This window comes from Misgurnus anguillicaudatus, chromosome 19 (genome assembly GCF_027580225.2).
Source record: "Misgurnus anguillicaudatus chromosome 19, ASM2758022v2, whole genome shotgun sequence".
NCBI classification, from domain to species: domain Eukaryota; kingdom Metazoa; phylum Chordata; class Actinopteri; order Cypriniformes; family Cobitidae; genus Misgurnus; species Misgurnus anguillicaudatus.
In genome coordinates this window covers 27,535,912-27,561,561 of record NC_073355.2, presented here as the reverse complement: position 1 = coordinate 27,561,561, position 25,650 = coordinate 27,535,912, and the positions used below count along the sequence as shown (strand labels likewise).

General features: G+C 36.9%; 3 protein-coding genes and 1 non-coding gene across 6 annotated transcripts; 2 read left to right on the top strand and 2 right to left on the bottom strand.

Moving 5' to 3' along the window:
• Window positions 1-6,979: 6,979 nt before the first annotated feature.
• Window positions 6,980-13,642, top strand: eif3d (eukaryotic translation initiation factor 3, subunit D). Of its 2 annotated transcripts, none has more exons than XM_073857331.1 (16): window positions 6,980-7,142; window positions 8,294-8,419; window positions 8,566-8,611; window positions 8,703-8,839; window positions 8,922-9,007; window positions 9,093-9,165; window positions 9,503-9,618; window positions 9,706-9,838; window positions 9,953-10,100; window positions 10,259-10,389; window positions 10,522-10,604; window positions 12,435-12,564; window positions 12,647-12,789; window positions 12,868-13,064; window positions 13,373-13,462; window positions 13,551-13,642. In XM_073857331.1, the coding sequence occupies exons 2-16, from the start codon at window positions 8,297-8,299 to the stop codon at window positions 13,562-13,564; spliced, it is 1,650 nt and encodes a 549-aa protein (XP_073713432.1). In that variant the 5' UTR covers window positions 6,980-7,142; window positions 8,294-8,296; the 3' UTR covers window positions 13,565-13,642. The 2 variants fall into 2 exon arrangements, with proteins under 2 accessions (XP_073713432.1, XP_073713431.1); XM_073857330.1 differs by having other exon boundaries at window positions 9,497-9,618.
• Window positions 13,643-13,929: 287 nt separating this feature from the next.
• On the bottom strand, window positions 13,930-17,123 carry sult3st1 (sulfotransferase family 3, cytosolic sulfotransferase 1). Its single transcript, XM_055194096.2, has 6 exons — window positions 16,889-17,123; window positions 16,210-16,413; window positions 15,959-16,087; window positions 15,254-15,348; window positions 14,784-14,958; window positions 13,930-14,621 (listed from the first exon to the last, which is right to left on the bottom strand). Exons 1-6 carry the CDS (start codon window positions 17,028-17,030, stop codon window positions 14,494-14,496), a joined length of 873 nt encoding a protein of 290 aa, XP_055050071.2. The 5' UTR covers window positions 17,031-17,123; the 3' UTR covers window positions 13,930-14,493.
• Window positions 17,124-18,012: 889 nt separating this feature from the next.
• LOC129436156 (GTPase IMAP family member 4) lies at window positions 18,013-20,522 on the top strand. Of its 2 annotated transcripts, none has more exons than XM_055194093.2 (4): window positions 18,013-18,081; window positions 18,255-18,327; window positions 19,202-19,952; window positions 20,217-20,522. In XM_055194093.2, exons 2-4 carry the CDS (start codon window positions 18,294-18,296, stop codon window positions 20,221-20,223), a joined length of 792 nt encoding a protein of 263 aa, XP_055050068.2. In that variant the 5' UTR covers window positions 18,013-18,081; window positions 18,255-18,293; the 3' UTR covers window positions 20,224-20,522. The 2 variants fall into 2 exon arrangements, with proteins under 2 accessions (XP_055050068.2, XP_055050066.2); XM_055194091.2 differs by having other exon boundaries at window positions 18,044-18,154.
• Window positions 20,523-22,159: 1,637 nt separating this feature from the next.
• Window positions 22,160-24,950, bottom strand: LOC129436154 (uncharacterized). The gene is made up of 4 exons (XR_012358975.1): window positions 24,940-24,950; window positions 23,847-24,495; window positions 23,480-23,604; window positions 22,160-23,391 (listed from the first exon to the last, which is right to left on the bottom strand). It is a non-coding gene; the product is annotated as an uncharacterized protein (transcript).
• Window positions 24,951-25,650: the final 700 nt, after the last annotated feature.

Sequence of the window (25,650 nt, the reverse complement as noted above, 5' to 3'; positions counted from 1 at the left end):
CCTACAAAACTACATAGCACTAAAAGCTCGTAATCCTAGGGAAATTATTTTTAGTTCTATATTGCACCTATGAGGAACCATACAAGGTAATATATAGCACCACTATAGCACCAGATATGGTTCTATATAGCACAAAAGGGTTCTGCGCAGGTGCTACATATACTGTAGGTGCTATATGGCACTCAAAATGATTCCCCTATGATTATGAACAAGGGGACCACTTTTAGTGCTATAGCACGGTTTGTTTTTAGAGTGATAGTCAAAATGCCAGACTGTGTAAAATCTTCTTACTTTTCTAAATGCACAGCCCTTAGAAATACATCACAGATAGTCTAGTTCTGTTCAGTTGTTCTAGGTGTGCCACTGGAACAAAACACTCTAGGAAAGTGGAAAGAGTGGTTTCACAGAAGAAAGAAAAGGCACTGCTTAATGGACGCCTTTAATAAACAGCAGCTGTTTGTCATTTCATTTCCTAAATATTGGAGTCTCGCCAGCAACTCAATTAGTCTTTCAATCTTGTGTAAATTCTTTATGCAAATGCAGGTGTATGTAATACACTCAAAGTGTCAATCTTAGCTATTTACATTTTTTTTTCCCACAAATGAATAATGGTGACAAACACTCTGAAAATGTATCATTTGAATTCATGCTTGCAGCTGTGGCTTAGATGCAAGTTAAATTACACAGCAATAATGCCCCCTTTCTGCCCAAAATATCTTTATTAGTAATGATTCTTTCACAGGTTCTGTGGAAACAGGTGCGGTGTGCAGGCGTCTAGCTAATGGAGAAATTATGTTTACCCCTGACTTTAAATATCATTCTCATTACATAGCAATACATTTTTAATGCGATTTTTAATCCGTAACGTGTCAGGGATAGTAATAACAGGCTTTGCTGCTGCCATTTTACCAATGTACAGCATACCGCTGTGAGTGCCGCTGGGCGACCAGGGGATGACCTGGAAATGAATGACAGGCCAAGATGTAAAACAGCTCATCTGCCCTAATTGCAATCCTTCATGAGTGCTGTGAGATGCTTCACCAAAAGAGCCAAATTAAATGTCACCACCCCTAATTTGATGCTTCTCGCATACTGAGAGAACACTCGAGGTATGTTGTCTCACAGCAGCAAGAGTATTTGCAGACCACAGCCAATAGCTTTTGCAAGAGTAGTGGGGAGAGATTGATTTGTCTTTCTTTAGAACAGCAGAGGCCAGAGGATTTTATTAAGAGACAGCTATTGTATCACAGAGCAGTCGAGTGCTGAGAAATACATCTGAAACTGAGGGTCTATGTTACTGTATGTTCTGCATATTCTAAAACATTCAGCCTTTATGTATGTTCAAAGTGATTTCATGTCCAAAAGCTGTATCATTTATATTTAAAACACTATGATAAGCAGCATGCATAGGATGTAACATAAATATTTTAAATTGTTTCCAAATTCATATCAAACACTCCCATCATCTGCCATTAGTCGGAAAAATATTGCTAGACGCAAAATCGCATCATTGTTTCACCATTGAGTGTTGTTGTGTTCAGTCCAGTCCTCTTATTGATGCAAAAATTGTAGATGTACAAAATTGCAGTCTCAATACGTTTAAAATATTACAGTTTTTCTTCAAAAATTAATTTTATACACATGCGTAGAAGGCGAGAGAAAACCAAACTCGAAATCACATACACTTTCCAACAAGACAATTTCATTCTGGCCTGGTCTCAAAGGATATGAGTCACGTTGCTAAGAGACCAAAACCCTGGCAGCTTAAGACAAGGAGACAGAAAGAAAGTTTTATGTGGTGATTCAAGATAGAAAAGCAGGTAAGTGGGTGGATGAATTCGATGGTTGGTTTCGATTAGAGTAAATACAAAACAACAAAAAAGAAAAAGTTTTATTGACTTCAATGCTGTTTACACCAAACTGAGAGTGACTCACTAGAGTTTTACCTTGAAAAGTATTCATTTATATTTAAAAACATAAGCATAAATATAAATAAATTGTTATTATTTTTAAACCTTGGCAGCATTGCTGTCAGACTATGTTATGCGGTGTTTAGTCATCAGCGCTATCTTTCACACTAAATTCAACATTTTAAAGTCAGAGTTTAATAAAAGATTGACCATAATAATGAAATGTTTATATAAATCATTCGGTCAAATAGCTTTTATACTCTAGATTTCTCTTTAACGCACTGAGCAGGATACAATTGCATTTAATTTGGGGTTTGTAATTGTTTTTGTGGCTGTTATAAGTTGACCTTTCTTCAGTAGGCACTTTCATTACTCTTAATAACTTGATGCCTGTGGGCTGATTGGCTTTCCACACTTATTATCTCACTACAACCAAGTGATGACCTCATCGGTCAAAGCCCCGATCTCTCTCCTCACCAGATGTCAGCTTTAATTTATTTCTTTAAAATGGGACAATTCCACATGCCAAAATATTTTGGTATGTCTTATTATGCTCTTATATGGAATGTGGCATGTTTATTGAGAACAGATATGGAAATTTAAGTATGCAGACATGCATGCCGATAAAATTCTAGGTTAATATATAACCCAACCGTTGGGTTTGTCCATATTTAACCCAGCCACAAGTTAAAACACAGCATTTTTAAAGTGTAAACCTTTAGAATGATACTCTATGAGCTTTTAAATTGTGGTTTTATCATGCACTCTTTATCATCATCCTATTATTATAAACATTTGAAGTTCATTACATTAAATTATGTTTTTTACTAAAGGTCTGAGGTACAATTTCTTCTCAATTTTCCATGAGCACCACTGAAATAAATGTCATGTTTTTATCATTCATGTAAAATACTTTGTTGAGATAATTTAATAGTTTATAAATCTTTCCATTGTAAGGTCTTGTAATACATTTATTTTTAAATCTATGCTGTTGCCATGCTGATAAAATTGCCATTACAATGCTCACAGCCAGCCAATTAAGAAAGATTGGTTCTCTGAACTGTACAAAACCTGTAATAGTTCAAATGAGAATAAATTGTTTATATCTCTAAACTCACAGAGTTGAATCCACAAACAGGTGCGATAAGCAAGTATACTAACAGATTCGAGAAAACTCTCTAACATGAAAGGACTTTCATGCCCACTCACTCACAGTATGAAGGTAACACTCACAAATGTTTTTTTTATTTTAATATTTGCTGCAGGGTATAATGAAAAGCTTCACTTGTGGGACTGAAGACCAGACATATCAATTTACGTTTGATCCGTTTCAAACATATAACTAAAATAGAGTGCATGGTGATTTGGTCCAGAGAGCAATTTCTTTTATTCGTACTACTACAGCTAGCCAAGGCATCAAATGAACTTAAAGTTTTATCTAATGAGGTCAACTAGAGTGTAAATATGCCTCATTTCTATTTGATGTATATGATGTGAGAGCATCCACTCAACAGGAGCTCTTCCGAATGTGCACATTGCAGTGCTGGCATCAGGGATGTCAATGGTCAGTCTGGGTTAATGAGAAAAGCAATTGAGTTTGTGCCCACCAAACGCAGTGGAGAACCCGCATTTACATGAAAGCAAGCAAATTCTCTCCTCATGATCAAAAAGCTTAAAAAGAGCTTTTAAGTGTTATCAAATCATTTCAAATCTAATGATTCTTTATATCTTCATTAGGTAGTCTCTTGAATTACAGTGGAACAAATCTTACTAAACTGTATGTTTATGACATTGAATTACGATGGAAGGTCTCTGCAAGCACTCAATTAAATATGTAAAATATGATGAAAGCCCTTATCAGTGACTTTGACATGATTAATATGAATGCTCTGATTAGTTTTATGTTGCATGAATAAAGACACAGTACAATTTATATAGACATGTCAGTAAGCCTCATGAGACATTTGGCATCCGGAGTGAACACAGCTAAGTTGGGTTGCCAAGTCTGCGGCTTTCCCACAGAATTGGGCGACTTTTAAACTGTTGCCGTGGTTTTTTTTCTGGTTAAAGGCTTTCGGTTATCAGCTGTCCATCTTAAGGCATGATGATTTAATTTATTAAAGGGGACATGTCACAATAATTTTATAAAATGTAAAATAAATCTTTGGTGTCCCCAGAGTATATATGTGAAGTTTTAACTCAAAATATCATATAGATAATTTATTATAGCATGTTAAAATTGCCACTTTGTAGGTGTGTGCAAAAATGTGGCGTTTTTGGGTGTGTCCTTTAAAATGCAAATGAGCAGATGAAATGCAAACACTGATCACAGTGATGGTGGTTTGATGTAATTCAAACTCAATATTTTTCTCTCTCTCTTTCTTTATTCACTAAATGGCAGTGCTGTGATTGGATAGTGCAGATTAATGGGCGGTATTATTATAATAAGATCTCCTTATATGACATCAAAAGGAGAGCCGAATTTCAATGACATGTTTTTTCACGTGCTTGCAGAAAATGGTTTACCAAAACTAAGTTATTAAGTTGATATTTTTCACATTTTCTAGGTTGATAGAAGCACTGGGAACCCAATTATAGCACTTAAAAAGTCAGATTTTCATGTCATGGCCCCTTTAAACAGATATGTTTATGAATGTTTTGTTTTAAGAAGAAATTGTGTATTATGCATAACTAAGTAATTGTAAAAATGTGGGCTATTTTAGGTATGGGAGTAGCATATTTTAGGTTTGTGTTTGTCTTGGGAAAGTTTTGATTGGATGGGCTGTTTTGTTACACAGACCGGGCAAACCTGCAGCTGAGCTCTCTGCACCGCTCTCCTCATCTTGGATCACAGATCTTCCACATGAATAAATGCATGAAGCTCTTGAGACCACTATGGAGCACAGCACGGTCTAAGATCTGAATTTTGGAATGCTAAACTCTGCCCTGGGGTTCAGCGATTTATCCTCATCATATGATAAGAAGGGCTATTTACCATAGGAGAAATTATGCAAGATTCAGAGAGCTAAAAGTCAAGATACATTTCATTAGACATTTAATAACAAAAATATTACATTTCTGGGGGCTCATAAATTAGCCTGGAGGCATTAAACACTGGTCGAGTTTTAATTTCCAATTTTATCGAAATAAAAAAAGGAAGCTCCCTTTGGATGTGATATTTTTTTTCAAATCCTGTCGTAGGGTCACGGTTTACATATGTGAAATGCACACTTGCAAACCATTTTAAACAATAAACTCACACAAAGACATACAACACCGTCGGTCCTCCTTCTCCACACTTAAACACTGGACCTTTCACACGGCTTGTGTAAGAGAAGTTGTGATTTAAAAGTAGCCTACTTTTTTGCAAAAAATTGTGATAAATTGTGATAATTGTGAAATAAGACCCTTAGCATCGGTTGGGATTGTTAGAGCCCCTTGAAGCTGTAAACTGTTGAGGTCCACTAAAGTCCACTATTTGGAGAAAATATTGAAAGTGGAATATTCCTTTAACGTTAACCCTTAATCCATTTTAAAGGAAAATAAATTTTTTAAAAGAGCAACAAACTCTGTAGGCCTCAGCAGCCTACATTTTTTTACATATCACTTTTACTATTGCCATGGATCTCATTAACTTATTATTTATTATTTTAGTATGTATATTGAATTATATTCAGTGAAATGTGTAGGCTATAGCTGTGTCCCAATTCAGGGGCTGCGACCTTCTAAGGACGTATTTTAAGACCGATTGCGTCACAGCAGCGCGACTTCAGGCTGGTAAGGCCGTCCCAATTCGAAGTATGCTTAGGCTGTTTCTCAATTCCAAGAACGCAAAGAACGGTCTTGCGTCCTCGTGGAGACCGGTCTTGCCAGGCGACCTTGGAAGAACGAACTCGGAAGTTTTGCCGCAATGACTTCTGGGGCGTAAAGCGATTTCAGCAAGGCTGCACTCGATGCATCCTCGATATCAAGAACACATCCGGGTATTTTCATGCGTCCTCTGTCCTTGCGTTCTTGAGAATTGGAATGAACTTCGACCGTTAATGATGACGTAGAGCGAGGACACGAGGACGCAAGATCGCTGAAGAACGCATATTGAGAAACAGCCTTAGAATGAAGCCTCAAAATGCGTCCTCATTTCTCCGCGCTGTTAAGGATAGAACGAATGGATCCTTAACAGCCGAGGATATCCCAAGATTCATTGCGCGCCTGCAACGGCGGCTGGATATTCTAAAATAAACAATTAAAACCTTCATTAAATAAAAGTGTGTATTTATGAAAAAAAGTTTCTCACTGTTTTAGTATTATAAGTTATATTTTGTGTTAATATTATTATTTTTATGATGCATATATTTCTAAGGTTGAATAATTTAATTTAATATACTGTTGAATAGTTTAATCTACATCAACGTGTCATATTTTCTAAACTAAATTAATATTTTTCTGATTTCATATTTATTTTAATAAGTCAGAAACGTTTCCGCTATGTCCTGCTGACAGGCGCAGCAGATGACGCCAATTATGGGTCGTCCGAAGGTTAGACCGTCTCATTTCAGATCTCTTCGCGGAGTTCTGAGGCTGCGACCTTGAAAGACCGAGTGCTCATATTTAAGGTCGCATGCTTAGAAGGTCGCAGCCCCTGAATTGGGACACAGCTTATGTCAGGTTGCATTTTGAGTGTCCGACACTGCACATGCTTAAGAGCTTAATTACAACCAACCATGCAAACTGAATTCACATTTCCTATAACGACACTGGTTTGGTTGTGTGGATTTATTTCTTTATTAAATAAAATACAACTTTTTTCTCTATGAGACCTCTGTAGTTACAGCTGACTTTTATCGGTTCTGGCTAGAGGGTTTACAGCTATGGCCAAATCTCGCGAGATGTTGGGTGTATGGTTAGGCTTGAGGGTAGGATTGGAACGAAAAACATCGGTTCTGGCTAGAAAGGATACAGCTACAACCTATATCTTATCAAATGTTGGGTTTAGGGTTAGGTTTAAGGAGTCGAATGAGGATGAAAACAGGGCTCATCCTGCGATATTTCACGAGATTATGGCGATAGCTGTATCCCTTTTAGACACAACCACTTTCATCAAGAACAGCATTAGAAGTGTCGTAACTGTCGTAAATTTGGACTAACGCGTTCCTTTACGGCACGCCGTTTTACCGCACCGTCTGGGAGTAGTCGTGCGTCCTTCTTTGAATACGAATTCGCACATCAACAAAGGTGGGTTTATGTGAAATGTCCTTAAATACTGTATTGCATATGGGGGAAAAAAACGAATGATTGTGATTGGAATGATGTTTTTATCTGAGGAGAGGAAGTTAACGACAGCGAGCATGTGCGCGCTCCTGAATCAGATAACGTTAGCTGCGTTTACGCGCTCAGTCCTTCACATTGAAATGCTTAACATTTGCACTTCACACAGCGTCAGCAACATTCACGGAATAAAATACAAAAGTAATGCTTGTCAACGTAAAGTGGAGAGCTGAAGTGATTCTAGTGAATGTAAGCTGGTTAGCTGTGTGACTGTTCATCATGGCCGCTCATAAAATCTTGATGTGGTGGAAATGCAATTGCGCGCTGTAGCCATTAGCGAGCATAGATCTCGAAGTCCTGCCTGTTCAGTTCGCGAGTACTTTTCATGACAGATTTTAAACCAAACCGTATTTACCTTGAGCGGATTAACCCAAAATAAGACGTTTTCAGTAAACATTTCTATCGTTGTTCTGTTCATATTCGCGCATAAAAGAAATCTGGCTGGCCAGTAAGAAGTAATCCGCTGGGTCACGTGCCCGGAACCGGCGTTTTAGGCAGACGTCGACATTGCTTGTAAATGTGTATCATAAAAGCCATACTAAATGTATAATGCATTTATTATATATACATTACTCTTGCCTAACCGCTGCTTTTTTCATTATATTTCCAAATCTATGTTGTATGTTACACAATACTGTCTGTCTTAATGTCATTTATGTATTTATACCCCAGCATTACACGTTTATGTCATCATTTATACAGATCTGTTTACTTTTTTTTGGTTTTGATGAACACGAAGAAAGATGTTTTGAGGAATGTCTGTAATCAAACCGTTCATGAGCCCCATTCATTGCCATAGTATTCTTTTTCCCTACAATGAGAGTGAATGGGGCTCATGATCGGTTTGGTTACCAACATTCCTCAAAATATATTCCTTTGTGTTTATAAGAAAAAAGAAATCTATACATGTTTGTAATAACATAAGAGTGAGAAAATGATGACAGAATTTTCATTTTTGTGTGAACTATCCCTTTAAGTCTAAGTTCAGTACTAAAAAAGTGCTGTTGTTTGTATCATGTTGCTGATAATTTATATTATTGTATTTGTCGATTGACCAGGAGATGGCCAAGTTCCACGCGCCTGTAATTCAGGACAACCCATCAGGATGGGGCCCTTGTGCTGTTCCTGAGAAGTTTAAAGACATGCCCTACCAGCCATTCAGTAAGGGAGACAGACTGGGAAAGGTACATTTTAGTATTCTGTAACCAGTGATTTGTTAAAGTTTGAAATATTCACAGTTATAATTTTTGGGTACATGATGTGATCAATGTTATTGTGGGTCATTTGCTTGTTTTAATGGCACAGGTTACAAAATGCTTCTTTTACACAGGTGGCTGACTGGACTGGAGCAACATACCAAGATAAGAGATACACAAGTAATGATCGCCTTTTTTAATTCTCTCCACTGTACTGTATGTGAGTAGGAAACTAAGGCTTTGCCTAAGTCACGTGCTTATGTTTTTGCAGATAAATACTCATCTCAGTTCGGAGGAGGCAGTCAGTATGCATACTTCCATGAGGAGGATGAGACCAGCTTCCAGCTGGTAGATACTGCCAAGACTCAGAAGACGGCTTATCAAAGGAACCGTATGCGATTTGCTCAGGTAGGGCTGGCTTGTGAATATTTTTTCATTTTGTCTTAACATCTAGCTTTCATACACTTTATTGTATGCTTTGATTCTACAGAGGAATCTCCGGAGAGATAAAGATCGCAGGACCCTTACTCAGTTCAATATGCAGACCTTGCCTAAGAGTGCCAAGCAAAAGGAGAGGTGCGATCTGCTCTCAACCAGTGGAAAGCTAATGATTAAAAAAACCCAGTCAATGCTCACTCACCTTCTTTCATTTTCTGAATAGGGATCGTATGCGCCTGCAGAAGAAGTTCCAGAAGCAATTTGGCGTACGGCAAAAGTGGGATCAGAAATCACAGGTATGAAATGAATGAAATTTTTATTATGAACTCTTTTCATCTTATACTTTGATCTTAAGCCTCTGCTCCCCATTGATTTTTTTATATTCCTTTATTGTGCTTTATTTGTGATATTATAGCATCTTTTAGATCCAATTTTTACTTATTCTATCTAGGGTTGTCATACCACCAAAACATTCAGTAGTTAATTTAGTTCTAATGCCACACCGTATACACCATCGTTTTTTTATTTTTTATTTAATTAATAATAACAATAAAAAGTAAAGTCCTCGCAGAGCATGTGTGTAAATGCACCACTTTGGTGCTGTGCAAAACGCGATATTTACAATAGGCTCAGCTTAAGCCCAGGGACTCCTCGGTGGAGGTGCGCAGTGACTGGGAGGTGAAAGAAGAGATGGACTTCCCCAGGCTCATGAAGATGAGATACATGGATGTGGCCGACCCAGCTGACATGTAGGGATTCTGACATCAGCCGTTTCATAATAATGTGTAAGTGCACGGCTCCTTATAGAGTACTTCACCGTTTCTCTTTTTTTTCAGCGAGTGCTGTGGAGCTCTTGAGTACTACGACAAGGCTTTCGACCGCGTCACCACTCGCAATGAGAAACCACTCAAGAGCATCAAGAGGATCTTTCACACTGTTACCACCACTGATGACCCCGTGATCCGTAAGGTATGCTGGAGCACCCTTCATGCTGCTCGCTAATCTCCGGTTGCCTTTGCTACTCATGTCCGTTTTTCTCTGGTGTAAACTAATTCTCAATTTCTGATGTCGATTCATCTGCAGCTGGCAAAGACCCAGGGCAACGTGTTTGCCACCGATGCCATTCTGGCCACTCTGATGTGCTGTACTCGCTCTGTCAACTCCTGGGATATCATTGTTCAACGTGTGGGCAACAAGCTGTTTTTTGATAAGAGAGACAACTCAGATTTTGGTAAGCTTGTACTTTGGTAGTTGCAGTTTTAGCGGTGGTTTATATGTTTGGGAGTCTTGCCACTGGCATGTCTTGAAGATGCTCATCCACTCATCTGTTCCAGTTTAGTTTTAGCTAGTATTTTTGACTTAATAGCATTTTCCCAAATCTTTTTCAAGACCTGCTTACCGTGAGTGAGACGGCGAATGAGCCGCCACAAGATGAGGGCACTTCCCTCAATTCCCCTCGTAATCTGGCTATGGAGGCCACCTACATCAACCACAACTTCAGCCAGCAGTGTCTCAGGGTGGTATGTGCTTTTTATATGGCAGCCTGGCTGTTTCATGAACCTTAAACGTGATTGTTAACATTAAACATACAGCTATATTTGTTCTCATAAAGAAGCTTTTGAAAACTGTGTGTTTTATTTGTCTGGTGTTAGGGAGAGAGGTACAAATTCCCCAACCCAAACCCATTTGTAGAGGAAGACATTGAGAAGAGTGAGGTAGCATCGGTTGCTTACAGGTTTGTGCTTCCCTCTGCTGTTCACTTCTAGTCACATGCAAATACGATACATTTTTCTAGGATTGTCATAAGGGGAAAAATCGGCCCAAATTCAGCCCGATTATCTTTTGGTGTGTATCTGGCTTTTTTATCAACTTAGTTTTTTCTACTTTACTATACATTTGAAGAGTTTGGTTCCAAAACGCAATAAATCCATTTTGACTAATTTGGGTAAAAATGTGTTTTCTATGCCAAGAAAGTGACAAGATGAAAACCACTATTTTCTGTTACAAACTTTCACATAGCATCTTTAGGTTATATAAACATTACAAAATTCTAATCCATAATTTGATTTTCAAAGATTTATTATTTATTAAACTGATTATTTTTTCCGCAAAATGCAATAAATCCAAAAGTTTTTTTTTAATTCTATAAATCTATTTAATTAAAGGATTAGTCAATTTAAAAAAAAAACCAGATAATTTACTCACAACCATGTCATCCAAAATGTTGATGTCTTTCTTTGTTCAGTCGAAGAAATTATTTTTTTTTTTTTTTTTTTTTTTTTTGAGGAAAACATTCACAACGCAGCTTTAAAGGACTCTAAACAATCCCAAACGAGGCATAACCCCTCATTCAGACAGACAACGACATTATCGCTGTGTGTCGCCCGTCTCTTTCAATGAGGCGTTTCTAAATCTGCTTGTCATAAACAAATGAGTACCATCCACGCCAGTAACTGACGAGAGAAGGATGACGTGAACTCCACTGCTTCGTTCTCATTTGTAGTCGCTCCCGAAATTTGCTCGACATTTGCATAAAGTTAAACTTTTCTTAACTTTCTTGTGTCGTTGGACACGCCCATAAGGTCGCCAACGGTCACTTTCGCTCGTGTTGCCGGAAGTCGCCCGGTTTCCATTGAAATGAATGAGATCGCGTCGCTCTGCTGCTGCTGGTTGCTGTCTGTCTGAATAGGGCGTAAGGGTCTTATCTAGCAAAACTATTGGCATTTTTAGCAAGAAAAATAAAAAATATGCACTTTTAACCCACAACTTCTCTTCTTCCTCCGGCTGTGTGATGAGCCAGCGCGACCTCACGTAATTGCGTAATGACGTCAAAAGGTCACGTGTTACTTATATGAAACGCACATATATAACGCAAACGCAATACTTTGTCATATTAAGAACAATGTCATTGCTGCTGTCATCCTTGGGACGTCATCGCTAAACTTTTTTGTCAGCAGTCAGCTGTAAAATGTTTTGGTCCTGCTCGATTTTCGTTGAATTTTTCTGTCCCCCGAATGGCTTACGTTTCTTCCCTGCCACAGAAAACCGCCACAGGTTTATCAATGCTATCAAAAGTATTATTTTGTTTTTGTTTGTTTGTTGATCACGAAGTACAAAGTAGATGAGGAAAACTAGGATTCTGTGTGTATTCCGTGCCACCATTGTAGTTTACAGTGCATAGAATGGTGCGCTGTAATTTGTGGAGCGGATTTATTGCATGGTGTTATCGCGTTTTGGGTAAAAATAGAGAAAAGATGACAGAATAACACGGCGGATATCGTATTTTGCATGAAATTAAGAATTTACTTTTTAATACTGACCTGATACAATACTGATTTTGGTGTTAACTCATTTAAAAAAAGGCGTCTATTGCGTTTTGGAACCAAACTCTTCATTTTGACTGTTATTTAAGCTTTCGCAGAAGAAAGCAGTGTATCGTGTTTTTTTACTCAAATCGTTGCACCCCTAATCGTTTGCAAATCAACAGTGACAAAAATTCCAAATTCGATTTGTGTACAGAGCCCGAGAGTGTTGAAAGTAGTTGATCCGTCTTTCTGATTGTCAGGTATCGGAGGTGGAAGCTGGGAGAGGATATTGATCTCATTGTCCGCTGTGAGCACGATGGAGTGATGACTGGAGCTAATGGAGAGGTGTCTTTCATCAATGTAAAGACCCTGAATGAGTGGGACTCCCGGGTAAGTAACAGACAGAGAATTGCACTTGGACATTCTGTGGTGTGGTACAGCCTTTAATGATATACCTATGTGACCTCTGCAGTACTGCAATGGAGTTGACTGGCGACAGAAACTGGATTCCCAGAGAGGAGCGGTCTTAGCCACGGAGCTGAAAAACAACAGCTACAAATTGGCTCGTTGGACCTGCTGTGCTATTCTTGCAGGATCTGAGTACCTGAAGTTGGGGTGAGAAAACGTACCCATTGTTACCTTGTGTGTGTATGATATAAACCACACTGTTTTTAAAGCAACTTCTTTTTTTAGGTATGTCTCCCGTTATCACGTAAAGGACTCCTCAAGGCATGTCGTCCTGGGCACACAGCAGTTCAAGCCCAATGAGTTTGCCAGCCAGATTAACCTGAGCATGGAGAACGCCTGGGGCATCCTGCGCTGCGTCATCGACATCTGTCGCAAACTAGATGAGGGCAAATACCTCATCCTCAAGGACCCAAATAAGCAAGAAGAAACCTGTGGTCTAGATTTAAGAATGTAGATCTTTTTGATATGAACTGCAAAATGCCATCTAAATATTCTTAGAGCATGAAAGTGTTAACAATTCAAAACCCATTTAAAAAGCCAATATTACGGACATGTGAATCAAATGTAATGTTTAACATACCTGCATTTTAGCTAGGCAAAACTTTGTGCAATAAATAACCTTAGTAGGTCCCAGTATCACCCTGACAACCTCTCAGTCATAATGTGAAGATTTGAATGTATGAATCCTAAATGCAAAAGTTAAGTCAAAATATTTTTCTTTTACAGCAAGTTATTAGGGTGTACAGTCTGCCTGATGGAACCTTCAGCTCAGATGAAGATGAAGAGGAGGAGGATGAGGACGAAGAAGAAGATGAAGAGGGTAAGGATTAACAGATAAATAGTTATGTCAATTTAAAGTCTCTGTCCATTCTTTAATCTAGTTGTCACATGTTTTGTTTCTCCAACAGATGAAGATAATTAAGGAGACCTTAACTACCACAGCTGCCTGCATTGTGATTGTACACTGTCAGAGCTGAATAAAGATAATTGGTTATCCATATACTAGGGTCACGTCTCTGTTGTGTTCAGAATTGACTGCCTTTTTAAGTTTAGCATAAACCTATAGTTTTGGAGCTTGGGAGCAATAAAAATGACCGTATACTGATCATATAAATTTTTTTACGTATAGGTACAAATGCTTTTTAATTAACATTGGGAGTGGTGAAGGTAAATAAATGAAGTGACTTTATAAAGCACCACCACCACCAAATAGCCGATAACCATATACATTATATAGTTTAAATGCAAATGTAGACTATAAACAGTAGAGATAATAATTAAACAGTATTTCATTTACATGGCCTCCTTTATTAAAACTTTTGTTTGACCGTCAGCTGCATTTATTAGAGTACATTTTAAATTTTGCATTTGCTAGACGCTTTAATCCAAAATGACTTTCAAGTTAAACATTTTGGGGTAGTTTCCCGGACAGGAAATAGACTAGACCTAGACTAAAATAAATGTAAGAGCTGTCGAAAACCACTTGCACTAACACATCTTAAAATACAGCAGTACCCTTTTTTTGCTTCAAAAGGCACACAAGTAATGTTTTTAGGAAGTCATGTTTGTTAAAAATAGTTATATTTCCTAATTAAACTAAGGCCTAGACCTGGCTTAAGCTATTCCCTGTCTGGGAAATCACCCCTTTATTAGCAAGTGTGGTCCCTGGGAGTTTAACCCTATTTTACGTCTGCCCTACTAATATAATTGAGCAACAGGAACAGAGTCTGTTTTGTCAGTCTCATCACATGACTTGCACATTTTCTTATTATATTAACTCAGTTATCCTTCAATGTTAGCACTGCAGTTAAAAAAATATTACATTGGCAATATTATATTTCGACATTCAATTTAATTTGTTTTACTGTCCAAGTCCCAGATAAAATCTAAGGGGATGTTTTTCATTCTTTCATTGTAGATCTGATCAAACATCTCGCTTTGAGCCACAGTGAAAAGGTTCTTCCAATCACCTATGGTGCCTGCAACAGAAACATATCTTGTGTTCATAAAAATAAAATATGATCACAAAACCAATTTGATAATGGTAATGTTTTCAAGTGCAGTGTGATAAAAAAAAGTGTAAATGTGAAAACTTATGTGCATCTATACACGTTCCTCCATTGCTATCATTGAAATATGACCTTTGCGCATAAATTGTTGCTGAAGTAGCAGGTCTTCAGGTATAAACGAATAGTTTGCTTTGGGGTCCTGCTTCATGTTTTTGAAAGTGGCCTTTTCCACCACATGAGAGATTGCAGCGTCATCCAAACTTTTCCCAAAGAAACGGCAGATTTTCTCCACTGCTGTCCTAAGATCCTGAACACAAAATCGCATTTAACCGTTTAGGTGCCTTAACTACAAAATGTAAGAACATTTTGCAAAATTGTTATCTATTTAAGATAGTTTTGCAAAACTTAAATATGTCTACACATTTACCTTATTAAAAAACCTGAGCCAGATTACATGCCATGCCATTTATTTCTCGGGAAAAAAAATTCAAAAGAGATCAGTCGCGTAAAACTAGAATTATATCAGTATCCATTTTTTATTAGCAAAAAATACATATGGACACCAATAGTGTATGTATTTGAGCTTTAGTCTAGATATTCACCATGATCATGTCCTCATATCTCAGGAAAAGGATGTTGTACTGATCCTTTTTACTGTACCACTCTCGGACATGGTCAAACCATGAGGAACCTCCGACTGAAAAAAGAAGGTATGTCTTTGTGAATTTATTATTCTCTTTCAAAGACACACACTCTCAGAAAAAAGGTACATGAAGGTAGTCACTGGATGTTACAAAAGTGGTGGTTTTAAAAAGTAGAAGGTACATAATGGTGGTACACGCTGTTACCCTAGAGGTACATGATACCTCAAGGTACATATCTGAACCAAAATGGTACCATCTCAGTGACAAAAAAGGTAAAACTTTTGTAGCTTTTTTCCTGAGAGTGGCACACAATCTTCTATACATTAAGTTGGCAACAATATGGCCAAATTGATTTTTATATATACTACTTTTGTGACGCTTTAGGGTTTAGAATGATGATGATGACGACTTCTGGTACATCTCTTGATAGCAGAAATTTACTATAGGAACCTAGTTTGGAATGCAAAAAATCCTGCAATTACATATAAAATTTGCATACTGTTTAAATGCTATTTTACAGGTAAAATAGAGAAATCCTCCATATTTTGAAGTGGAAATTCATCCCCATATAAAATGCACGTCATGGTCCAACTATTTCCAACCCAAGAAATTTCCCAAAGTCAACCTCATAACATGGTTTAAGAACTTTCAAATGGGCCTTACCATTTCCTGATAAGTATTGCTGCAGAAAATCTTCAAAACTCTTTGGTTTCTCAAGCTTGGCCCAGACGTGGGAAAAGTGAAAATATGACGCCGCATTGTCTTTGGGATTTCTAATCACATACACAATCTGTTATTTGAAACATGAACAATAAAGAGGCTTAGTTTAAAACTGGCTGCAACTTATTTTTCTTCATATAAATAATACATGGATCTGTTGAGCTTGGAATGACAGACTACTTAAATACTTAACTTTGCCTTCTTGTTTTTAAGTCCTGGTGGCATTAATGTGGGTGTAAGATGGGTAGCAAAAAGTCGTGGAGATGGGCGTAAGGAATAGTCGGGTCTGCCTTCACGATACTCTAACCAGGGCATCAACTCAAGGTTGTTAGCATATTTAGTTTCCTTAAAGTCATCCTGGCATATTAAAGATATGATATTCTGTGCCCATATTGTACCTAAAATGAAAATAATAAAAAATTGTATTAGACATATGCATACACAATTGTCTTTGTACAACTTAGGAAGTGTTAAATATTGTTTATTATTATAGTAGCCTTAACTAGAGTAAAAGTCCTACAAATATGGGAGGTTTCCCTGACAGGTCCCATATTAAAATGCATGTTTGATCTGCCTTCATTTAAAAACACCTTGCACTGACGTATCTTAACATATATTAGTGTCATTGCTTTGCCTCAAGATACACACTTGTATTGTTTTATGTACGTTTTTTTTTTTGTAGAAGCTACTTAAATGTAATAATATAATTAGTCCTAGTCCGGGATTAATCTAAACCCTGTCTAGGAAACTGCCCCATAGTGTTTTAAATAATTTTACAGTATTTTTAAATTTAAAATATTACAGTTTAGTAGCTTACTACATTTTTTTATGTGGTAGCTCAGGGCTGTAAGGTTTGAGTTTTATCAGTCCTACCTGACTTGGGATACGTCACCAAAAAAATGTCACTGTCACGAATCTCAAAATGTTGAAGAGAGTCGATGTACTCCGCAGTGGTTTCACCTCTTGCAAAAACATAGCCTTTATACTTGCACAGATAATCATTGATGTTTTCCATTATGAGTCGCTTCTTCTGTCCAGTGTGTAAAGTTGTTAGCGGCGTGCACGCGCACAGCGGAGAGGTTTTACTGAAAAAGATGAACTTTAGACTTTAGACATTGAAAACAGCGCCATCGAGTGTTAGGCAAAATAGGCAACCTGTTTTTTATGTGTTCACTTTTATAGTAGTAATAGTAGTTGTATATTCCTAGGAAATGGCAGAAATTCACTGGGGCTAGTTTGGGATGGGGGGGGGGCAATTTTAGATAGTTCTTAGATGGATTTAAAAGAACATAACATATTTTTTTATGTTTCTTCCTAGATATGTTTTCTTGAGTATTAAGGCTAGTCACACAAACTTTTAACAGTTTAACAATAAATTTCTCCTCAATCTTTAAAGAAAATTTTTGTAGAGTTTAAAAATTTGGATATTTAGTTAATGGATATTTTTAAAAAAGGAAAAGTCTGAAACGAAACCGATACATGAGTCATACAGTGCCACTGTGACTATGAAGTGTCATGTGACAAGCTAAATGATGCATTATAAAATAATAGTTGCAATAAAAAAAAACATAAAAACATGTGGGTGGGGTCATTTTTAATAGCTAATAAGTTGTTGTAATACAATTCCTTTTCAATTCCACCATTTAAAAAAATTCTAACCAGTTTAAGGTGCAACTCCTTTCTCCATCAAAGTTCACTAGACTATACGTCACCCCATGTTTCCCCCATTTCCAGAATATACGATAACACTTTATTAGGTAACAATTTTATTGAAAGTTATTATAATGATTTAATATAGTAAAACAGCAAGTAGTAATACACATTTTTTATAAGTTTCTAAAGTATAGTTTCTTTATATAAATAATAATTATAGCATAACTACAATAAAGTTCATGCTATCTTTATTTTTAGTTCAATTAAAAACTTTATGAACTTTATGAAAACTTTACAGTAAGCAACAAGCTTGAGCTTCATATGATGTACTTTGGATATGTACTTTGCATGACAATAAAAGGGGTTGTAAAGACTGATCAGCGCTCATACAGGATTATACTGACAATATACAGGTAAATGCTGTTTTTAGATAAGAGATGATGAGAAAACTTTCTGTTATAATAGACAATGAACTTACCAGGAGAGGTATGGGGTATAAAGGCCGTAAATAAATAATAAATATTACTACTTTTGTATATAGAGTAAATAATATTAAAGTAAATAATATTACTTTTTTTGTAAATAGAGCACATTTGAGAAGAAAACACAGAACAGCTTTAAGAGCATGGATACCACAACAGGAGCATCACACTGTCATGGTCAGTAAACAACCCTTTAAAATTTACCAGAGTAATTATTTGACATTTTATTATTAAATCTACACTCTTAGGACGAATGTGTTAAAAACAAAACATTAATGTTGTCCCAGAACCCATTTCTGTGTTATTATGAAACAACACGTTTTGGGTTACTTTTAACATAATGTGTTACACATCCTTTCTAAGAGTGTATTCAAATTTTAAAATATTGAAAGTGCTGTATGATTCATCAGTGTTTGGCCTTTTGTTATGTTATTAAATTGTACCTTTTAAGAAAATATGGCCAAAATTCAATTATTGGTAAATGTAACAGATGTAAACATATGTACTATTTGTACACTGTCAGAAAAAATGGTCAAAAAAGGTCCATAGATGTCACTGGGGCGGTACCAAAGAGTGCATATAGTAAGGTATTTAGGTACATATTTGTACCTAAATTATAAATATAGGACATTTTTAAAGGTGCTGCGGCTGACCCAGTGACAGTTGGGGTCATTTTTGACCACTTTTTCTGAAAGTTTAACAATATAAAATTAAAAATTTTATGAAGAAATTATACTCTACGGTGTAGAACAATCTGGTGTCTGATTATTATACACCATTATTATCAAGGGAGCAATAAGTTCAGTAACCAGGAACATAAAGTTTTATTGCAGTCTTTATTGCTACCAATTTAGACTAAACAACACAAAAAGTAATATAACTCCTGTAGCAGCCTATGTTAAACGAAACTACTCATAGGAGATGTGGTTGGCTGCATTGTAGGATATTACAAAAGTTAAATTTAGTGGGCGTTTTACTAGACTCTCCCTTTTTATCTTTTGAAATCGAATGAAGCTATGTGTGTCACTCAAAACATGTCGTATACCAACAGAACAGGGCCTTTATCTCTCTGACCAGCATAAACTGAGACTGGTCTTGGTTGGGGTGAGAGAAGCTGGGAAAAGTGCCACTGGTAATGCCATTCTGGGTAAGAAAGCCTTTGACGAGGTCGGGGTGAAAACCAGAGTGAGCGTCTCCTGTCAGGGTCTGGTACAAGGGACGCAGGTACTGGTGGTTGACACTCCAGGCTGGGAATGGTTTAACATCCAGGGCACCGCAGCATCAACATGGACACTTAAAAAAGAGATGATTAGAAGTATGACCTTGTGCCATCCTGGTGCCCATGCCCTGCTGTTGGTGGTGCCACTATCATTCTCGTTCTCCAAGCGTGAGCGGTGTGCCATTGAGGAACACGTAGAGCTGTTTGGTCCAGAAGCCTGGAGTTACAGCTTGGTGCTCTTCACCATCTTAGACATAAAGCAGTTGCGTGGTTCCAGCCCACAGCAGGAAGTGCTGGAGAACGAAGAGCTACATAGACTGGTTAGGAAATGTGGAGGCCGTTTCCATGCCTTGTACAGCAAACCACAAGGAACTAAGGACCAGGTGGCTGGCCTACTGACTAAAATCAAGAAGATGGTGGCTAATAATGGAGAAAGTGTGCTCTCCAGTGAGGAGATACTTGAGCGGGCCAAGGAAAGAGAGGAAGAGGAGAAGAGAAAAGAGGAGGAGGATAGAATCAAGAGAAATGAGAAGATACGGAAAAGTAAAGACAAGAAGTCAAAGAGCAGACCAAGCACATCACGGTAAGCATTTTATTCTTTTATCACCTTTAAAAACCATGTAAAAAGATCATGTAAATATGAAACATTTTTAAGTTAGAAGTATAGAGAGAATATTAATTTTTCTACCTCTATCATGTTCTGTTTTTATTCTTTTTTAATTTTATACAGTTTGTTTGATACTAATAATTCTTTTCTATATTTCGAACACAGATTAAAATCCATCAAATATATAGGCTATATTAATGTTATGTTGTTATTTAGTACATAAGTTGTTTATTTCTACAGATGTTGAACAGAAAGACTCAGCTCAAAAACAGAGGCGCTGCATACAGCAGTGAATAAAACAAAGAAAGGTAAAGCAAGGACATCGGTGCAAAACATTAAAAGCACTTCCTACCTGCAAATCTACAAATCGCCACTAGAGGCCATCACTTCTCATTTGAACTGTGCATGAATAAGAGTGCATTATACTGTAAATTTATAAAATAAACTTTGAACACGTGAACCTTTTCTGATGACTTATTTTGATTATATATAAAAAGCACATAGTTGCATGGACACAAGAAGACAACCAAGCCAACATGTGTATAGGGAAGTTTATTTATGTTGGGTTTTACAATAAAAAATGTACAGTGCAGTCAAAATGAATTATTGCCATGTATTTTACAACTGATCATTGTAAAATTGTATAACATTTGTTTATCATTTCTCATAAAAGTGTATATACATTTTTTTAAATGGAGGTGCTTCAAAAAATTTTACAGCAATGACATAGACGAAACATTTTGGTTCCCCCAAAAAATCATTCAGTCTAAGTTACTTAAAATAACTTCTTTCATAGCTTTTTATAACCTTTGTCCACTACAAAGAAACTTTAGGGTTCTGTGGATGTTAAAGGTTTTTTATGAAACTATAACCAAAATTATAAGAGTATATCTGCAACCTCTTCGCACTTCTACAGTACTAGTTTTTGGGGTTCAAAGTTATTATTAATAATTTACATTTGCTTACTCACACTATAAAAAATATGTTTTCATCTTAAATGTTTAAGTTTAATGAACTTGAATTAATAAGTCACTTTTTAGACTTGTTAGGAAGTTGCTATAAATTATAAAAATAAAGTTGTAATAACTTAAGCCCATTCAACTATATTTTTACCAACCAGTCAAGAAAGTTGAAATGACTTGTAAATTCAATTTACTTAAACTTAAAAAATTAAGTGCAGCAAGGATTTTTACAAGACATTTTACCACAGAAAACCTGCACTTTAAATAAGTAATAAAAAAAAGCTGTCACTGGGGTGGTATTTTTACTTCAAAAGGGTGCATATTAGAGATTCAAATGTAAATATCTGTACAAAAATTGTACCTTTTTAAAAGGCAACATCCCAGTGACAGCTTTTGTACCTTTTATCTGATAGTGTGCAAGAAGCGCAGTTAAAATTAGCAGCTTTATATCACATGTTACTTTTCAATGTATAACTGAGACATCTGAATCTTTCACACCACCCTTAAATTAATAAAAAAAACACAAAATTCATTCACTCTAATCTACAAATAAACATGTCACCAGACTTTTCTATAAGACCTTGACACATACAAACACAATTACCATATTTGTTTCAAATTATTTGTGAATTGACATTCTGAGTCGTATGACCATTACCAAGACCTCCAATAGTACACTCTCAGAGGACAGGTACAAAAAGCTGTCACTGGGGTGGTACCATTTTAAAAAAGTACACTTTTGTACCTAAAAGGTGCATATTAGTCCCTCAAAAGTACATACTGGTGACTTTAAACATTATATGTATTAAATGATCATACTTTATAAATGCTTTAACACATTGCAAATAAAACAGAATATATCTGTAATGTTGCTTTTCTTTATATGCTTTAAAGTGCACCAATGTTATTTTGTGTACTTGGTATAATACAATGTGTTCAAGTTGTTTATGGTTTAAAAAAACATTATTTTCCACATACCATAAATTTTTGTAGCTCCAGATTTCACTCTCTTCCTGAAACGCACTGATTTTGTTGTGATTGGCCTGAATACCTCCGTCAGCCGGAAATGTGACGCTCCTTACCATGTTTAAAAGATTTGCCCACAATGCAGTGCTAACATGAGTTAACTTACAGGCTGAGTCCAAAGCGGGAGGAATTATGATAATGTCAGTCTTGTCTATATCACCAATCCCAGGAAGTAAACTGTTGCCTACAATCTGTGTGTTTGTTGTAGTCCAAAAAAAAGAGATTTACGTTGGAGACGATAACTCGCATCATCATTTACTTCGGGGGATGTACCTTTTGCATATCGTTAACATGTACTAATACACACTTACACACCAAAGGAAATTTAAAAACGTGAATCTGACATTTCCTTCCTTCCTTAACCTCTTCGTCCCAGTTGGGGCATAAGGCTCCGAATCGGACAATATAGGTGCATACATTCAAAATGCAAATATTGAATGCTCGAGTAATGCTTAAAAAGGTACATATTTCATATATATTAACACACATTTTACGTCTCAAAATTGAAGGTTTGCTCCAACACTTTCTGGCTCTTACTAAACCTCCATATCCCTATGCATAGGGAATCATAAATCTTCTGCCAGGCCTCGAGTTCGGATTTCCACAGAGTTGCTCTGGAGCGGATGAGCTGAGATGTTTCACTCTTGCTCCCTTTTGCCAGACTTATGCTGTCTTTACAAATAAAAAGGAAATCCAAACCAATAAATAGGGCATTTACTGTAATAAACCCAGCTCTTGCTGACTTTGAGAGTGCTAGTGGTGTCCCTTTTGCCAATTTCCCAATGTCAGGCAACTCTGTAGCAAGCTTGGAAATGGTGCGAGTACTTTGTGTCTCCTGCAGCCCTATCTTGGTTGCAGTCGCAACCATCTGCTCACTTTTGAGAACTTTAACAGCTGAAGCTGCATCTACCAGAGCATCAATACCTTTGGCCACTCCTCCAGCACGGACTAAAACCTTATCAGCTTTGAAAATATCAAGCACATCGAGATCCTTTACACGCTTCACACTGGCCTGCTCCAAACAGCACTGCATCTTATTTGTATCGTTCATGAATTCCCGGAAAATGTTTTTTGCATTTTTACCAAAGTGAATGTTAACTGCTGTTTCAATGATACCCGTCACTAAACTATTGACTCCACTGGTTACCCCCAGACCAACCCCTGTCAGGGTGAGAGTCAAAGACACTCCTGCAGTGAAAGGAGCAAGAGCAAGGCCAACAATGGACAAAACACCTCCTGCTACCCCCACTGAACTACCAGCTATATTAAAAATACTGGCCCCTTTCTTCATTCTGTCCAGTTGAACTGCACTTTTCTCCAGACCTGACAAGAATTGCTCCATCCTAGAGCGACGCTTACTGAACAAACCAATGAAGTTTAAAGCATCATCCTGAAAAATAAATGCCAGCCTGGTGTGATGGTCCATCCTGGATAAAGACAGAATGGAGTTAAAGATTAGTTAACAGCACAGACATTTATAATTCATCTCAGAGTGAAGATCTGATGATGTCTCACCTTATTTGGCTCAACTGGTTCAAATGATCAAGCCGTTTTTGCATGGAGGTCTCACTTATATGCAAACTGAACTTTTCTAAAGGCTCATCCTTCTTACATCTGAAAATAAATTCAGCGATCATGTTCTTTTTTTAATTGCCATTTAATTTGCTCATCATAGTTTTTTTTTAATTCAGAGAGGACATTAACCTGCATTCATTATTAAAAAAAAATACTTGCCCATGTTCGTCTCCAGACCATAATACACTCTTAGATCTGTAAAAAATAAAATACAGGTTTATGAAGATTTTAGAGACATTGATGTGATTAATCACATTTGGAATATTTATAAATTGTATTTAAACATTTATTAATTGCTGTTGTAAACATTTTTTTAAGTCATCACAGAAATATCAGCAACTAACGTTCTCTTCATTTTCCTACAAAGCTGTTGTGTAATACGTATGTATTTGTCTAGCTGAAAGGCCAGGACGTCCACATTATTAAGATCAGGAAGGAAGAAGGATTCATTATTTCGTTTAAAGTGGAGGAGGAGAGGAGACGCCATTCTGGCAGCTGTGATGACCGATCGCACATTTGCAGGGTTCTCCCAATTCGGCAGGACACTTTGATCAGTAAAGACATTTAATGAGGTAACTGTTAGTTTCTCCACTGCATCCAGAAAGTGGTCAAGTTTCTCCAGACCCTCAAATGTGTTTTTAAGGATGTCACCAAGTTTCTTCTCCAGTTTGTGACATTTGGAGTCAGCTATGACAAAATATGTCAAACCATTCCACAGGTACTCGCCAACAGCCTTGACTTTATTCTCTGAGCGCTCAACATGATTTATCTTAAGACTGATTTTGTCTGCTTGATCCTTGATTTCTCTGATGCTCTTCAGCTCTGTTTCTCTATGAAGGGTCCATTTCTCTTCTCCGTCACAAAAGTCTCTGACTGTCTGAATGAGGTTGAGGGTGTCCACAACATATTTAGAAAGTAACTTCTGTAGGTCTTCAATAGGAGCAAAATAAGAGAAACTTAGTTAGTAAGAGATGGCTTCAGATTATTTATATTTTAAATTATCTATCTGTGTCCAGAGCATGTCAGATTTTCAGTACTATGAGGCAAAACTTTCTACCACATGAAACAAAATGCTTCATAATCACAGATGCTGTTTTGAGTTCCTGACAATGCATTGCTTGACCTGTTTTTCTACATTCTGATTCTGGGTTGTGTAGTGTGATATCTAGGCTATTCTAAAAGAAAACAATGTTTAATTCTTTCACTTACATTAAACTTGATTAACATATATTAGATATAAAATCATATAACTCATTAAAACGCAGATTTAGAGGTTATTATTGTTGAGAATTTGTTCATAAATATGTTCTTACATAATATGCACCATACATGTTTTGTTGTTGTTTGCGCCTTCCTGTAAACTCTCCTGTAGCCTACGTATAATACATAAATCTACTCACCTGTTGTCCATTGTAGGCTATTTTAGATTAATTAAAATTGCAGACGTAAAAATCTTAAAATGTATTCTTATAGCTTCAGGCTGAACCGAGAACACCAGAAGAAACTTCTCAGTTTTGTCTTTTGTGTTTAACTTTCGTTTTCTATATTATAATTTTGGGACACGCCTCGCAGATTTTAGGAATAGGCTACCTGACTGGCGTGTGCCTAATGCTTGTTCGACTTCGTGCGGCGCTGCAAGAACCGATAGCCGGATGACGTCAAAGTACCGCGAGAACTAGTCGAGAAATCATACGAAGTGTAATTTTTTATCGCCCTCGCGGCACTTTAACGTCACCCGCCTGTCAGTTCTAGCGGCGCCACATGAAGTCGAACAAGCCTAGTTTACTGACAACATAGGATTGTTCCTAGAAGGGATACAGCTACGGCCAAAATCTCGTGAAATCTTGCGCCGTATGAGCGCAGTTTTAGCCCAATCTTTCCCAATCCTCACCCAATCTTAACCCTAAACCCGATTTCTGACAAACTCAACAGCTGCCTTTTTTATAATTTTTTTTTGTAATTCCACATGGGGACGCTATAACATTATTGTGACTATGCCACTGCCCGAATCAGTGCCCTGACTTCAAGCTTTTCATTGATGCTGATGCATGAAATCCTGCCTGTTTATTGCTTTGACATATAATTCTCATACATTTTTTTGTTTATAAAAT

Excerpts from the sequence above, each read along its gene's own strand:
- eif3d (XM_073857330.1), top strand. The coding sequence starts at position 8,297 with ATGGCCAAGTTCCACGCGCCTGTAATTCAGGACAACCCATCAGGATGG. Across the intron at positions 8,840-8,921 it reads ACCGTATGCGATTTGCTCAG|AGGAATCTCCGGAGAGATAA; the intron begins GTAGGGCTGGCT and ends TTGATTCTACAG. Across the intron at positions 9,839-9,952 it reads ATGACCCCGTGATCCGTAAG|CTGGCAAAGACCCAGGGCAA; the intron begins GTATGCTGGAGC and ends ATTCATCTGCAG.
- sult3st1 (XM_055194096.2), bottom strand. The coding sequence starts at position 17,030 with ATGGAAAACATCAATGATTATCTGTGCAAGTATAAAGGCTATGTTTTT. Across the intron at positions 15,349-15,958 it reads GCAATACTTATCAGGAAATG|TCGGAGGTTCCTCATGGTTT; the intron begins GTAAGGCCCATT and ends TTCTTTTTTCAG. Across the intron at positions 14,959-15,253 it reads GATATGAGGACATGATCATG|GATCTTAGGACAGCAGTGGA; the intron begins GTGAATATCTAG and ends TTTTGTGTTCAG.
- LOC129436156 (XM_055194091.2), top strand. Across the intron at positions 18,328-19,201 it reads AGGAGCATCACACTGTCATG|AACAGGGCCTTTATCTCTCT; the intron begins GTCAGTAAACAA and ends GTATACCAACAG.